Source organism: Sciurus carolinensis, chromosome 11 (assembly GCF_902686445.1).
Source record: "Sciurus carolinensis chromosome 11, mSciCar1.2, whole genome shotgun sequence".
NCBI classification, from domain to species: Eukaryota; Metazoa; Chordata; class Mammalia; order Rodentia; family Sciuridae; genus Sciurus; species Sciurus carolinensis.
The window spans coordinates 5920967-5933039 of NC_062223.1; the positions used below are offsets into that span (position 1 = coordinate 5920967).

At 63.8% G+C, this 12073-nt stretch overlaps 1 protein-coding gene across 2 annotated transcripts in view; it reads right to left on the minus strand.

Annotated features, from left to right (window-relative positions):
• Positions 1-252: 252 nt before the first annotated feature.
• The window catches only part of Osbpl5 (oxysterol binding protein like 5), a 55341-nt gene continuing 43520 nt past the window's right edge, over positions 253-12073 (minus strand). For both annotated transcript variants that reach the window (XM_047517468.1, XM_047517470.1), the window contains 11 exons: positions 11698-11796; positions 11368-11464; positions 10284-10382; positions 5694-5791; positions 5221-5310; positions 4991-5127; positions 4505-4690; positions 4121-4247; positions 3273-3405; positions 2553-2655; positions 253-1388 (listed from right to left, as the gene is read on the minus strand). In XM_047517468.1, coding sequence (XP_047373424.1) covers positions 1253-1388; positions 2553-2655; positions 3273-3405; positions 4121-4247; positions 4505-4690; positions 4991-5127; positions 5221-5310; positions 5694-5791; positions 10284-10382; positions 11368-11464; positions 11698-11796 — 1305 coding nt within the window. In that variant the 3' untranslated portion in view covers positions 253-1252. The remainder of the gene's footprint in view (positions 1389-2552; positions 2656-3272; positions 3406-4120; positions 4248-4504; positions 4691-4990; positions 5128-5220; positions 5311-5693; positions 5792-10283; positions 10383-11367; positions 11465-11697; positions 11797-12073) is intronic.

The following is a 12073-nucleotide window of genomic DNA, read 5'->3' on the forward strand; positions in this document are numbered from 1 at the left end:
GGCTCCTGAAGAAGCTGGGTGGCAGCCCCTTCCTTACCCCTGCTCTCTCCTGGGACCGGGACTGAAGCAGGGAGGCACCCTGTGCTCCTCTCACGGCGGCTGCCCAGCCACCTTCATCCCTCTGGTCGCTTTGGACCTCTGCTGTTACCGGTGGCAACCGCCTTCTCTGGAGGCGGTGTGTGGTCAGCGGTCAGGAGGTCTCCCCAGGAGGACTCCCTCACTTCCAGAGGCCCCCCAAGAAGAGAACACTCATCATATATGTCCATTTATTTCAAGGCATGGAGCATAGACACGTCCCCGACTCTGGGACGGGGAGGAGACAAGAACATGGTACAAAACTTGGAAAATGAAGGGTCAGCTACAGCTGAGACGGCACCCACAGAGTAGTTTAAGGCTCCAGACATAAATATGTGCAGATGCTCACACGCACGCACGCGCACTCGCACACAGAGCGCCCTTGACACGGGAGCTGGGGGCAGACGCCACAGCTCGCCACTGGTGGCGGCTGCAGGATATATTGCAATTACGTATATTAAAAAAGTGTGAAATGAGTGGGAAGACTGTGGGCCCCGGCCACCTGGTGCAGGGGCGCCCTGGCCTGCGGGCTCCCTCCTGCTCACTGCTCGCCTGGCCCCGCCTGGTCCCCGCAGGCTCATCTGGCCATCAGGTGGGGAGGGTCCAGTACCTACCTGTCCTGGGCTTCCACCGAACAGCACGGTGGCAGAACAACTGCCCCGTGTCTCCTCCCCAGGGGTGCCCCGGCCCGTCCCAGAGCCTCCTGGGGCCCCTCACGGCAACCCCAGCATCAGAGGCAGGGTCTCTGGAAGTGCATCAGAGCTGACATGCCTGGGGCTCCTAGGGTCTCCTTGCTCCCTCCTTGACCCTCATTCACGGCTGTCAGGGGGTGGCCGTCCACAGCCTGGGCAGGCCTTCCCACCCCTGAATCCACTGGTGCCGCCTGGCACGTGGGGCCTGGACTGGGAATGACAAGGTGCATGTCACACAATGGAAGCTGCATTTGGCTTTAGCGTTAAGGCCGCGCTGGGCGGAGGGTCCTGCAGGAGAGGCCAGTGCCCCCAGAGGGCCCTGAACACCCTGGTCACAGCCCTGCTCCTCCCTTTGCCGTGGGCCTCCGCCACGTGGCTGTGCTTGCCGGGCCTCTCTGCCTCCACGGGGCTGGCTTAAAGTGCTGGGTGCCTGGGAGGGAGGCTCAGGCTGGGGAGTTCTGCAGGGACGCCGCTGCCCCGGGCTCTTATTTCAGGATGTAGTTAATGAAGAGCTGACAGGCCAGGAACAGGCAGAGCAGGAACCAGGCGCGGGGGCTCTGCAGGAGGCCGGGGGCCGGCTGCCCGGCCTGCACCACGGAGCTCAGCATGGCCGAGAGGTGCCTGCAACGACAGGAGGGAGGGGTGCTGAGCAGCACGGCCACCTGCCCCTGAGAGGGCCGCCCTCCGAGCCGGGCCATCCCAGCGCCTCCAGCCAAGGACTTCCCACTCTCCCCCCGCAGCACCCATCCTGCTTCTGTCGACCACCGTTGACGCGCCTCTCTGACAACACAGAGCTGGTCCAGGGCAGACGGGCCTCACTCACGGCACTGGGTCACTCTGTCCCCATGTCCCAGGGCAGACGGGCCTCACTCACGGCACTGGGCCACTCTCCGTCCCTGTGTCCCAGTGTAGACGGGCCTCACTCACAGCACTGGGCCACTCTCTGTCCCTGTGTCCCAGGGCAGATGGGCCACACTCACGGCACTGACCACTCTAGTCCCTGTGTCCCAGGGCAGACGGGCCTCACTCACGGCACTGGGTCACTCTGTCCCCGTGTCCCAGGGCAGACGGGCCTCACTCACGGCACTGGGTCACTCTAGTCCCTGGGTCCCAGGGCAGACGGGCCTCACTCACGGCACTGGGCCACTCTGTCCCTGGGTCCCACTCTGGTACATTTCTGGCCCCCGTGTCCTGTCCGTGGTAGGCCCCCTTCCTTGACGAGCCCTCCCACCAGGAGCCAGAGCGGAGGCCCAGGTCCAGCCCCCAGTGCTCCTGGGAGCCTGCCCAGCTCAGCCTCTTGCCCTCGCCCTCCTGCCAGGTGCTCTGCCATCAGCTCAGGGGCCCCAGGCAGCGCGTCCCTGAACCTGGACTGGAGCTTGGCCCTGGCACTGAGCTGGACACTGTGCTCTGCCCCACCTCTGTGGTGGCCCAGTGGTGCCCACTGCCAGGGTCGCAGAGCACGGTCCGGGACCTTCCCTCCTGCTCGCCCTGCTATGGCTGAGGCCCACGTGCAGCGGAGCTGGGGTGCCGCTGTGTGCCCAAGGGTGCCAAGGAGAGGCTCGCCCTGTCCTCTGAGCTGCCAGCTGCCCCCACGAACCTTGGGGTCCCTCCTGGGGCTACTCAGACCTGGGCCCTGGGACTCTCTGGCTCAGCTTTTGTTAACCGTAACTCATCCCATTCAGACCCACCCCCAGGCCCACTCCCTGGCCACCAAGCCCAGCTCCCGCCTGGGGCTCCAGCCCATGCCCGGCTCCTGCGGCAGGCTGCGCGGGCAGCCTGGCCTACCTCTGCAGCTCCTGCTGGGCCTCCCGGATGGACAGCACAGCCTCCCGCAGTGCCTGTAGCCGCTGGGCCTCCCTCCTGCACCGAGGGCACGGGCTCTCATCAGCTGGGATGCCCCAGGGGACGGGCGGACACAGGAGGGAGGGGAGAAGCCAGTATGAGCTGGGCGGTCACACCCAGCCCTGGACCTGCCCCACTGTTGGAAGACCCGCAGGAGCCAGCAGACCGGAGGGATGGAGGGGCGTGGGGAGGGTGTTGGAGGAACCCCAGGCTTAGCTGGCCTCTAACGAGCCCCAGGAGCAAGTGGTCAGGGTGGCCAGGGCCCAGCCACTGCTGCAGAGGTAGGGACAAAGTGGGGAGATGGGTCCCACCCAGTGACAGCCAGGGAGCAGAGGCTGCCCGAGCAGGGCCAGGACAACCAGCAATCCTGACCTGCCTTCTCAGGGCCCTGCAACCCCTTACTCCTCTGCCCTGACTATACCCCTCATCGGCCCCCAGCTGCCCACCCCCAGACTTAGAGAGGGCAGGGTCTACTGGGAGGGCTGCCAGGGCAGGCGAGGGGCTTCCAGCTGGGGCCGGCCAGCTGGGGAAGGGGCTTCTCTGGCCTTTCCCATGCCACAGAGGAGCTGCAGCTGGGAGCCAGCCCTCCTCTCCTGTCCCCCCGGCCAGCTCAGGGTCCACGCACCCACCAGACCAGGCTGGGCGGGTCCAAGGAAGGCTCACCAGGAGCATAGTCGCAGTCCTCGTCCGACATCTCTGGGCAGGACTCGGGCGTGGAGCCACTGCTCTCTGTGACCTGACTGTGGCCAGAGGGCTGGTCACTGGCCTTGCGCAGTCGCCGATCCGGGCGAGACCTCTGCAGAAAAATGGAGCCGATGCAGCTGGGAGCCCACATGACACTCACAGCGATCCCTTGGGGACACGCGGCCTGTGTGCCAGGACAGTGCCAGGGGAGGTGGCACGTGGAGAGACTGGGACGGTCTCAATCTCCTTGCCACCGTGACTGGGCAGCCACAGCCTCTCCCTGGGCCTCAGTTTCCTCAGTGGTAACACAGAGCAGCTGACCCCTCTGCAGGGGCCATGGGCCCGTCAGCTGGCTCTGCACATGCTGGGCACACAGGGCACGGACCAGGCACCACCTGGCGGAGGCACCCAGGAGGCTCCAGGTACCCCAAGGCCACGTCTTCACCAGGGTGTCTCCTTCCCTCCTGTCCCTCCAGCCCTTCCCTCCTGTCCTTCCAGCTGTGCACAGATGCAGTCTCCGCCTCCTACCTGGGCAGTCCCTGGGCTGCCCTGGGCTGCTTCCTTGAATGTGGGATGTGACAATGTGCTTCCTACTGTGGTGTGGGTCACCACAGGGTGGCAAAGGGACAGGGCAGTAGCCTCTGCACAGTGCCTAAAAATCCTGGCACCTTGGGTCCCACACTGGGTGGGGCAGGGGTCGGGGGCCTGGTCAGCGGAGGCCCCACCGTGGTGGTGGGTGGGGATGTGGCAGGAGGGCAGGGGATGAGGGAGGAGGCCCAGGCTGCGAGGCTGAGAACACGCCTGCACCAGGACCCTGGGATGCTGACCTCATGCCTGGACGCTGGGCTGCCCCGGAAGGTGGTCTGGTGGGCCATGGTCTCCCGTTGCAGGGTGTGCAGGATCCCATCCTTCTCAAACTGGGCGATGTCCTTCAGGGGGTCCCAGGGGCTGTGGCTGGAGGGTCCAGAGGGTGTTGGTTGGCAGAGGCCCTTTAGGGATGGGGCTCTGTCCTGGCCCAGCCCTCAGCCTCCCCAGGGTGGCCAGAGGCCCAGAGTGCTGGCGAGGCCCTTCTGACCCTCCCTCCCCAGCGCACCCTCCAGGGGAAGGGCTGAAGCGGGGCGGGGAGTCGGGAGCCCCCGCGGCCTGGCAGCCGGGTGAGGCAGGTCTGCTGGGCTCGCCGTGCCAGGCCAGGGTCCCGCCCGCTGGCTCACTTCTCGTATTGGTAGTGCCACTCCTGGGTGAGCGGGTCCAGGTGGAAGAGCTGCGGCTTCCAGGGCGCGAGGCTCTGCTGGAGCTCTTGGGAGCGCCGCCGCTGCGCCTCCTCCAGCACCAGCTTCTCCTGGGTGGCCTTGTGCTGGTCACCCTCGTGGATGGCCCTGGTGACGTGCTGCCAGAGCCTGTGGGCAGGGCCTACCCTGAGCCAGGGGCCTGGGCGGCCCTGTCCCCTCAGCGGCGCTGCTCCACCGCTCTAGCGGCAGGGCCCTTGCTGCCCCGCAGGAGCCGTGCGGCTGTGATATGCTTCTCTGTCCAGCTGCACCTCCCCCTGCAGCGACCTCCCTGTGGAGCTGATGGTCACCTGCCAGCTGATGGGGACCCCACCCGCCAGCTGTCCCTGTCAGGACACATGGTCTGCCACGAGGCATTTGGTCACTCAAGGCCTTGGACAGTGGGCTCCGGGGGGGCCACTTGGGTCTCACCTCTCGGACTCCAGCTCCATCTGCTCCTCCAACGGCACCGTGTGCCGCTTCAGCCGCTGCCTGCGGACCTCCCTGCTCGGGCTCCAGAAGAGCTCGGGGCTTCTGCTGCCCTCCTCCTTGATAAACACGTCTCGGTCCTGCCCCAGGTGGCCAGCCAGGGTCAGTGCTGCCCGCCTGGAGGATGACCGCCCGAGACCCAGCCAGGCTTGCCCTGTGGGGCATCTGCTCACCCAGTGTCCGGTGAGATGTGCCAGGACCTCCTCTCCCGACGTGATCTTCCCCGAGATCTGGTTGATGCTGGTGCTGTCCCCAAAGAAAGGCTGCAGGGCACATGGGGACAGGTGGACGCCTGGTGAGCAAGGGGGCCAGCCCCGGCCAGAGACGCATCCTCCTGGGGCACAGAGTGGTCACTGGTGATCACGGCGAGGACGAGGCCTGGTGCTGGAGGAGGTCGCCCTCACCCTGCCTCAGCCTGAGCTCCAGGATGCAGGTCCCTGTCCGAGGCCTACTGGCTCCGCTGTGTGACCTGCACGTGGTCCCTTTCCCTCTCTGGGCCCCGTCTGTTCTGTTGGATGTAAAGAGCAGCTCTCCCACGTTCACTAGTTTGGAAAGCCGTCCTGGGGTGCAAGGCGGGGATCCCCAGAGCTTTACTTCCCGCCTGCCCGAGCTCTGGGCCCTGACTCCCGGAGGTTTTGCCTGCTACCTTGAGCTTGAAGTCCAGCTCGGCTTGGAGGCTGCTCTTCTCACACACGATGGTCACTTTCCCTCCCAGCTCCATGGTCATGGTACCGTACAGGATGCCTGAAAGGTGGCCGGGGTCAGAGTGAGCCCTGGAATTCCAGTGTTGGATCCCAGGAGGGTGAGAAGGGAGCCTCCCGCCCCTCTGTGACTGTCCTCCAGGAAGGGGACCACCTCCTTGCCACGGTGCCTCAGCTGCTCCAGGAACCCCGGTTCCCAGCTCCCAGGAACCGCTGGCCCGTGAGACACTCATCGCGGCTGTCTTGGACAGCACCAAGGCCGCCCCTAGGGACGGGCCTCTTCCTGCTAACTGCTGTGTCCCTGGACGGCACCTGGCATGTTAAAAAATCAGTCCATCTTTTCTGGAAGAAGAAGTCTTCCATTTCTGGCCATGTGGAAAACTTACATCTAATTAAAGACATACCACCACTGCCACTAAAAAAAAAAAGACCCACAAAACACCCAGAAATGTGGGATGAAATATATTCTGCAAGCGAAAAACCATATTGAGACCAGACCATTTGCAGCTAGGCACCGTGGCCACACCTGCCATGCCACTGCTCGGGAGACTGAGGCAGAAGGGTCTCGAGTTCAAGGCCACTATGAGCAACTTACTGAGAACCTGTCTCAGAACAAAGCTGAGGAGGTCTGCGGGGGCAGCTTGGTGTACGGCTCCCCCGCATCCAGTCCCCAGGACCACAGAACAAACACGCGAAGGAAGCCCTCCACGGTGCGCTCGATGGACAGCCCAGAAACCACAGCCTCGCCACTCATCAGAAGAGACGCGCACGGGACGGTGCGGTGGCACAGCACCGTGGGGCTGAGTGGCCCCGGGGTGAATTTCACCTCGTATGCATTTTGCTACAATGAAAAAAATTTAGAAATCCGGATCCGACCTCCAGATTGTGGCCTCTAAGTATTATTTCCTACTGTAAGGAACGGGGCTCCTTGGAGAAATGGCCAACTTGGGGTCCAGGGTGGGACGTGTCCAGGTGCCCATGGGAGGGAGGGAGGACCCTGGCAGAGCCAACTCTCGTCCCTCCGGCCCGAGATGGGCAATCGGAGTGTAAGGGCAGACAGCAGAAGCTGGGGTCGGGCACCATCGGCTGCGCCCCTCTGGTGGCAGCAACGCAGCCCGACACCCACCACACTCAGAGATGCCGGGAGAACTCGCTATTCTGAAAAGAGGAAAACTGGCATTATCCTAAAGCACAACTGAACTTCCCAGCTAACCCCAGGAGACCAGGGGCCATTTCCCTTTAGGGATGCCCTCCTGTGAACCAGTGAAGGGGTGACCGACATCGCCTTCCACAAAGCCTCAGAGGTCAGCAGATCTGGCAGTGGGCACCACGTAGCAGCGCAGCATGGGACCACTAGACATGTGCACCCCGACACAGACAGTCCCCACCAGGGCCTCGCTGGAGAGGCTGCGGAGTGGGGAGGGTCCGCAGTGCAGGGCGGTCCAGTTCCCAGGGAGTCGAGGCACAGCAGGAACACTCAGGCCATCTCCTCAAAGCGCCAGCGCCAGAGGACGGAGGTGGGAGGCAGGAAGCAGGCCTGAGAGCACAGGGCAGGAGCTGTGGCGCTCTGCCTGAGCAGATGCAGGCCGTGTGTGCGTGTGGTGCCCTCGGACACTCACGGACCTTGCGACGAGGAGGGGAGAGGAGGGGGAGGAGAGGAGGAGAGGAGAGAAGGAGAGGAGGAGAGGAGGAGAGGAGGAGGAGGAGGAGAGGAGGGGAGGAGGAGAGGAGGAGAGGAGGAGAGGAGGAGAGGAGGAGGAGAGGAGGGGGAGGAGAGGAGGAGAGGAGGAGGAGGAGGAGGAGGAGAGAAGGAGAGGAGGAGAGGAGGAGAGAAGGAGAGGAGGAGAGGAGGAGAGGAGAGGAGGAGGAGGAGGAGAGGAGGAGGAGAGGAGAGAAGGAGAGGAGGAGAGGAGGAGGAGGAGGAGGAGAGGAGGAGGAGAGGAGAGGAGGAGAGGAGGAGAGGAGGAGAGGAGGAGAGGAGGAGGAGAGGAGGGGGAGGAGAGGAGGAGAGGAGGAGGAGGAGGAGAGGAGCGGAGGAGAGAAGGAGAGGAGGAGAGGAGGAGAGGAGGAGAGGAGGAGGAGAGGAGAGAAGGAGAGGAGGAGAGGAGGAGAGGAGGAGGAGAGGAGAGGAGAGGAGGAGGAGAGGAGGAGGAGGAGGAGGAGAGGAGGACAGGAGGAGAGGAGGACAGGAGGAGGAGGAGGAGGAGGAGAGGAGGAGGAGGAGGAGGAGGAGGAGAAAGAGGAGGAGGAGGAGAGGAGGAGAGGAGGAGGAGGAGGAGGAGAGGAGGACAGGAGGAGAGGAGGACAGGAGGAGGAGGAGAGGAGGAGAGGAGGAGGAGGAGAGGAGAGGAGGAGAGGAGGAGAGGAGGAGAGGAGGAGAGGAGGAGGAGAGGAGGGGGAGGAGAGGAGGAGAGGAGGAGGAGGAGGAGAGGAGCGGAGGAGAGGAGGAGAGGAGGAGAGGAGGAGAGGAGGAGGAGAGGAGAGAAGGAGAGGAGGAGAGGAGGAGAGGAGGAGAGGAGGAGGAGAGGAGAGGAGAGGAGGAGGAGAGGAGGAGGAGGAGGAGGAGAGGAGGACAGGAGGAGAGGAGGACAGGAGGAGGAGGAGGAGGAGGAGAGGAGGAGGAGGAGGAGGAGGAGAAAGAGGAGGAGGAGGAGAGGAGGAGGAGGAGGAGGAGAGGAGGACAGGAGGAGAGGAGGACAGGAGGAGGAGGAGGAGAGGAGGAGAGGAGGAGGAGGAGGAGGAGGAGAAAGAGGAGGAGGAGGAGAGGAGGAGGAGAAGGAGAAGGAGGAGAGGAAGAGAGGAGAGGAGGAGGAGAGGAGGAGGAGAAAGAGGAGGAGGAGAGGAGGAGGAGAGGAGGAGAAGGAGGAGGGAGGAGGAGAGGAAGGGGAGGAAAGGAGAGGAGAGGAGGAGGAGGAGGAGGAGGAGGGCTGCGGTCAGGACTTGGTCCCCGGCTTCTGTGCGGGCAGCCAGCAGCCTGTCCTGGGCACTTCCGCCTTGCAGGCCCTCAGCAGAGGAGCCCCGCCCGGGCCCAGGGAGGGTGCAGGGTGCATTGCGCAGGCTGGGCCCAGGGGTTAAAGACAAGCGCAGGGCTCTCTGAAGCCGAAAGGTGATCTGGGACTGGAACAAAGGCCTTCCATGTGGCTGGGAAACAGCCGACCCGGCCACCAGAACTCCCAGCAAAACGGCATCTTCCCACCTTGGCCCAGGGGGCTGGGTGTGGCTCTCGGGTCCCACAGGCAGCGGGAGCTTTGCCAGCCGTTCTTCCTCCCTCTGACCCCGTGCGCGTGGACCTCGCTCCCCGGGCTGACCTCACAGTCACCCACTGTGCCAAGTGGACTGAGCACCTTAAGGCAGCACCAGGGGCAGGGTTGGAGCAGCAGCGGACCCATGAGACTGCCAGGGTTTCTGGACAGAGAAGACAGGACAGTGGTTTCCAGTGCTGGGGATCCACAGGGGACGAGGCACCCGCACAAGGAGGACACGCAGGGACGAAGAACAGCAGGTCAGAGATGGGGCCATGAGAACCTCCAGGGCAAAAACCAGGGCACAAAACCAGACAGAGTGACCCAGGAAGTCAGGGGATGTCAGGGAGACAGGTCTCCAGGCGCATCCCACACGCGGGGACAGAGACCCGAGAGGCTGGGGCGCAGACGGAGACGGCCGTCCCTGGAATTCTAGAGAAGGGAGAACTCTGGCGTATGAGAAAAGCAGCGGCCGAAACGTCCAGGCTTGTCAATGCCACGAGTCAGCGACCCGAGGCCAAAGCCACAGTCACACAGACCAAAACCCTTCAGCGGTAAACGCAAAATGGACCTTCAGAGCTAGCAGGCCACGGAGACTGGGGGAAATGCAGGTGCTTGTGGCTTGGCGCAGCACGCCAACCCGAGGGGCCCGGAGCCGCAGGGCGGCACCCAGGTGTTGCTGTGGCAAGGGGAGGGTGGGGGCGTGAGGGTCGGGTGGAGGGTCCATCGCCTCTGGCCAGAGGCAGAGTGCGGAGGTGGGCTGCTGTGTTCAACAGCACGATGTCATGTTTGCCAACATGCAGAGGAAACACGCAGAGGACCCTCGCGGAGACTGGGTGCCGGTGAAGACGGTGCGTCACTATCGGTTGGTCAGCTACAGTGAATGTCCCACACCAAGTCCTCGGTTAACCGCAGGAACCCACGTGTTGGGGCGCATGGAAACGGTCCCCGCCCTCTGGCCAATTTTTCTGCACACCTAAAACTACTGCTAAAAATAGTCTATGAATTAAAAATGAAACCCAAACCTTGACACAGCAGGGAGACAGCAGAACCCAGGGACGCAGCGTGAGCGTTGAGAGAGCAAAGCAGTTGGTCAGGGGCAGATGGGGGCCCAGCACAACGCGGCGCAACCCGCAGCCCCGAGAACGCGCTTCCCAAGGGGGAAACCGACCAGCGCCAGAGGTCGCTGGAGACGGGAAGCAGGGACGTCTCCAACCAAAGAGAACAGAAGGGCCTAGCACAGCGCTGCCCTGGGGCCAGCCTGGCGCGCCGAAGGGTGGCGTGGCCTCTTACCTCTGCAGTGGGCATAGGGCATGGTGAGGGTGTAGTTCTCCGCTCGGTCCAGGAAGGTGAGCGTGGCCTTACCGTCCAGCAGAGCCGACAGTGAGTTGCCTGCAGAGACGGGGGCGGGGGGGCCAGTGAGTGCAGCCCAGCCCCTCACCGGGCCCCTCCTGTGGCTCCAAGCTCCTTTTCAAAGGGTCCAGGGGTTTCCAGCCCCTCTAGCTGTGTGGCTGTGGGTGAGCCACTTCACCTCTCTGATCCTCAGGTCCTGTAAAAGCCTGTTCAGTTCACACACACTGCCTGCCCTGAGAAGTCATTCAACTTGCTGCACGTTAACAGTTTTCTTTAGCCATTAAACCAGGGGTTTCGGGGAGGCTGTGGACCTTTGGGAATGAGCCCTCTGGGATTCTAAACATCCCGTAGAAAGGGTGCACCCCGCTCTGGGCTGAGAGCTGTAGCCAGGCTGGACCAGGCACAGGGTGGAAAAGGTGAGCAGAACCTGAGTCTGACGTCACCTGTCACCAGAGAGGCCCTGATCACACACCTGTCCACAGGTGACCATGGTGAAGGGGTGCCGGTGGGGAAGCAAGGGGAGCACTTTCCAAGCACCGTGCTGCCAGGTCGGGAGCAGCAGTGCCACGGAAGCCCGTCCACGTGGGGCAGCAGTCACACGCCACACGTCTCTGGTAACTGAGGCTGTGCCTTCGGCTTTATTTCATTTAGGTGTAGGTAGCTATTCAGTCTCATTTGTGTGGCTGGGGATGGACCCACGGCCTCGTGCGTGCCGGCAAGCGCTACCCGAGTCACACCTCCAGTCCCTATTTTAGTCGAGCTGCAAGGCCACGTGCGACCAGCGGCTGTGGGGCTGGGTGGCTCAGCTTTGGCCAGCTGTCCCAGGCTGGCTTCTCCCCCTCATCCTCCTGGCCTCCCTGGGAGCCGCCCAGTCAGCGGAGGGGTGCGTGAGCTCCTGGCCAGGGTGTGAGCAATTTTGCCACCATGTGGTCTCTGACCACGAGGGCGTGCATGGCCACCACGTGGGACCTGGCTCTGCCCCATGTCCCTTGGGCCCAGGAGCACCCAGGGTGAGTCCCCTCACCGTAGAACCTGGACTTGGCTGTGATGCTGCCGCTGATGCAGAAACCATCCTTCCGGTTGCTGACGTGGAAGGCGGACACGGGCGGGTGGTGGGACACCTGCAGGCAGAGGCGACACTGGAGAGGGTGACCCCAGGGCAGTCAGGGGGCTTTCCGGGGGTTCCTGGGGAGTGGGGCCTGAGTCACAGGGCCTAGGAGCAGGCTCGATTCCCTGAGTCATCCTGAGTGCCCCCCATGAGCCCTTGGGATTGGCAGGATGTGGGGACGCTTGGGGCCCACCCTGCACCTGCTGCCCCAGAGCCCAGGCTCCAGGCCTGGCGGGGGGGTCTTGCCTGCTCAGCGATGTAGAAGGTGTAGCTGTGGGTCTGCGGGTGGAGCCAGCAGCAGCGGAAGGTCTCCCCCAGCACCGGGTTGTAGGGCTTCTTGATTCCCTGTGGGGCGCAGAGTGTTGGCGGGGGCAGGGGGAAGGCTGCCCTGAGGGGCTGGGCCCGGGCAGTGTGGGGACTCCCAGCACGACCCTTGGAGGGCCTGGTCTGTCGCCAGCAACTGGAACAGCACCCCTTTTTCCCTGGGGAGGCCACTCTTTCCTGTGGTGTGCATTCTGGGGGGACAGCCGGGGGGGCCTGTCCACTTCCTCACCCCTCCTGGCCTGGGTGCAGCCCACAAGCACCCCAAAGCTGAGCTGTGGGGGCACTGGGGGGCAAGGAG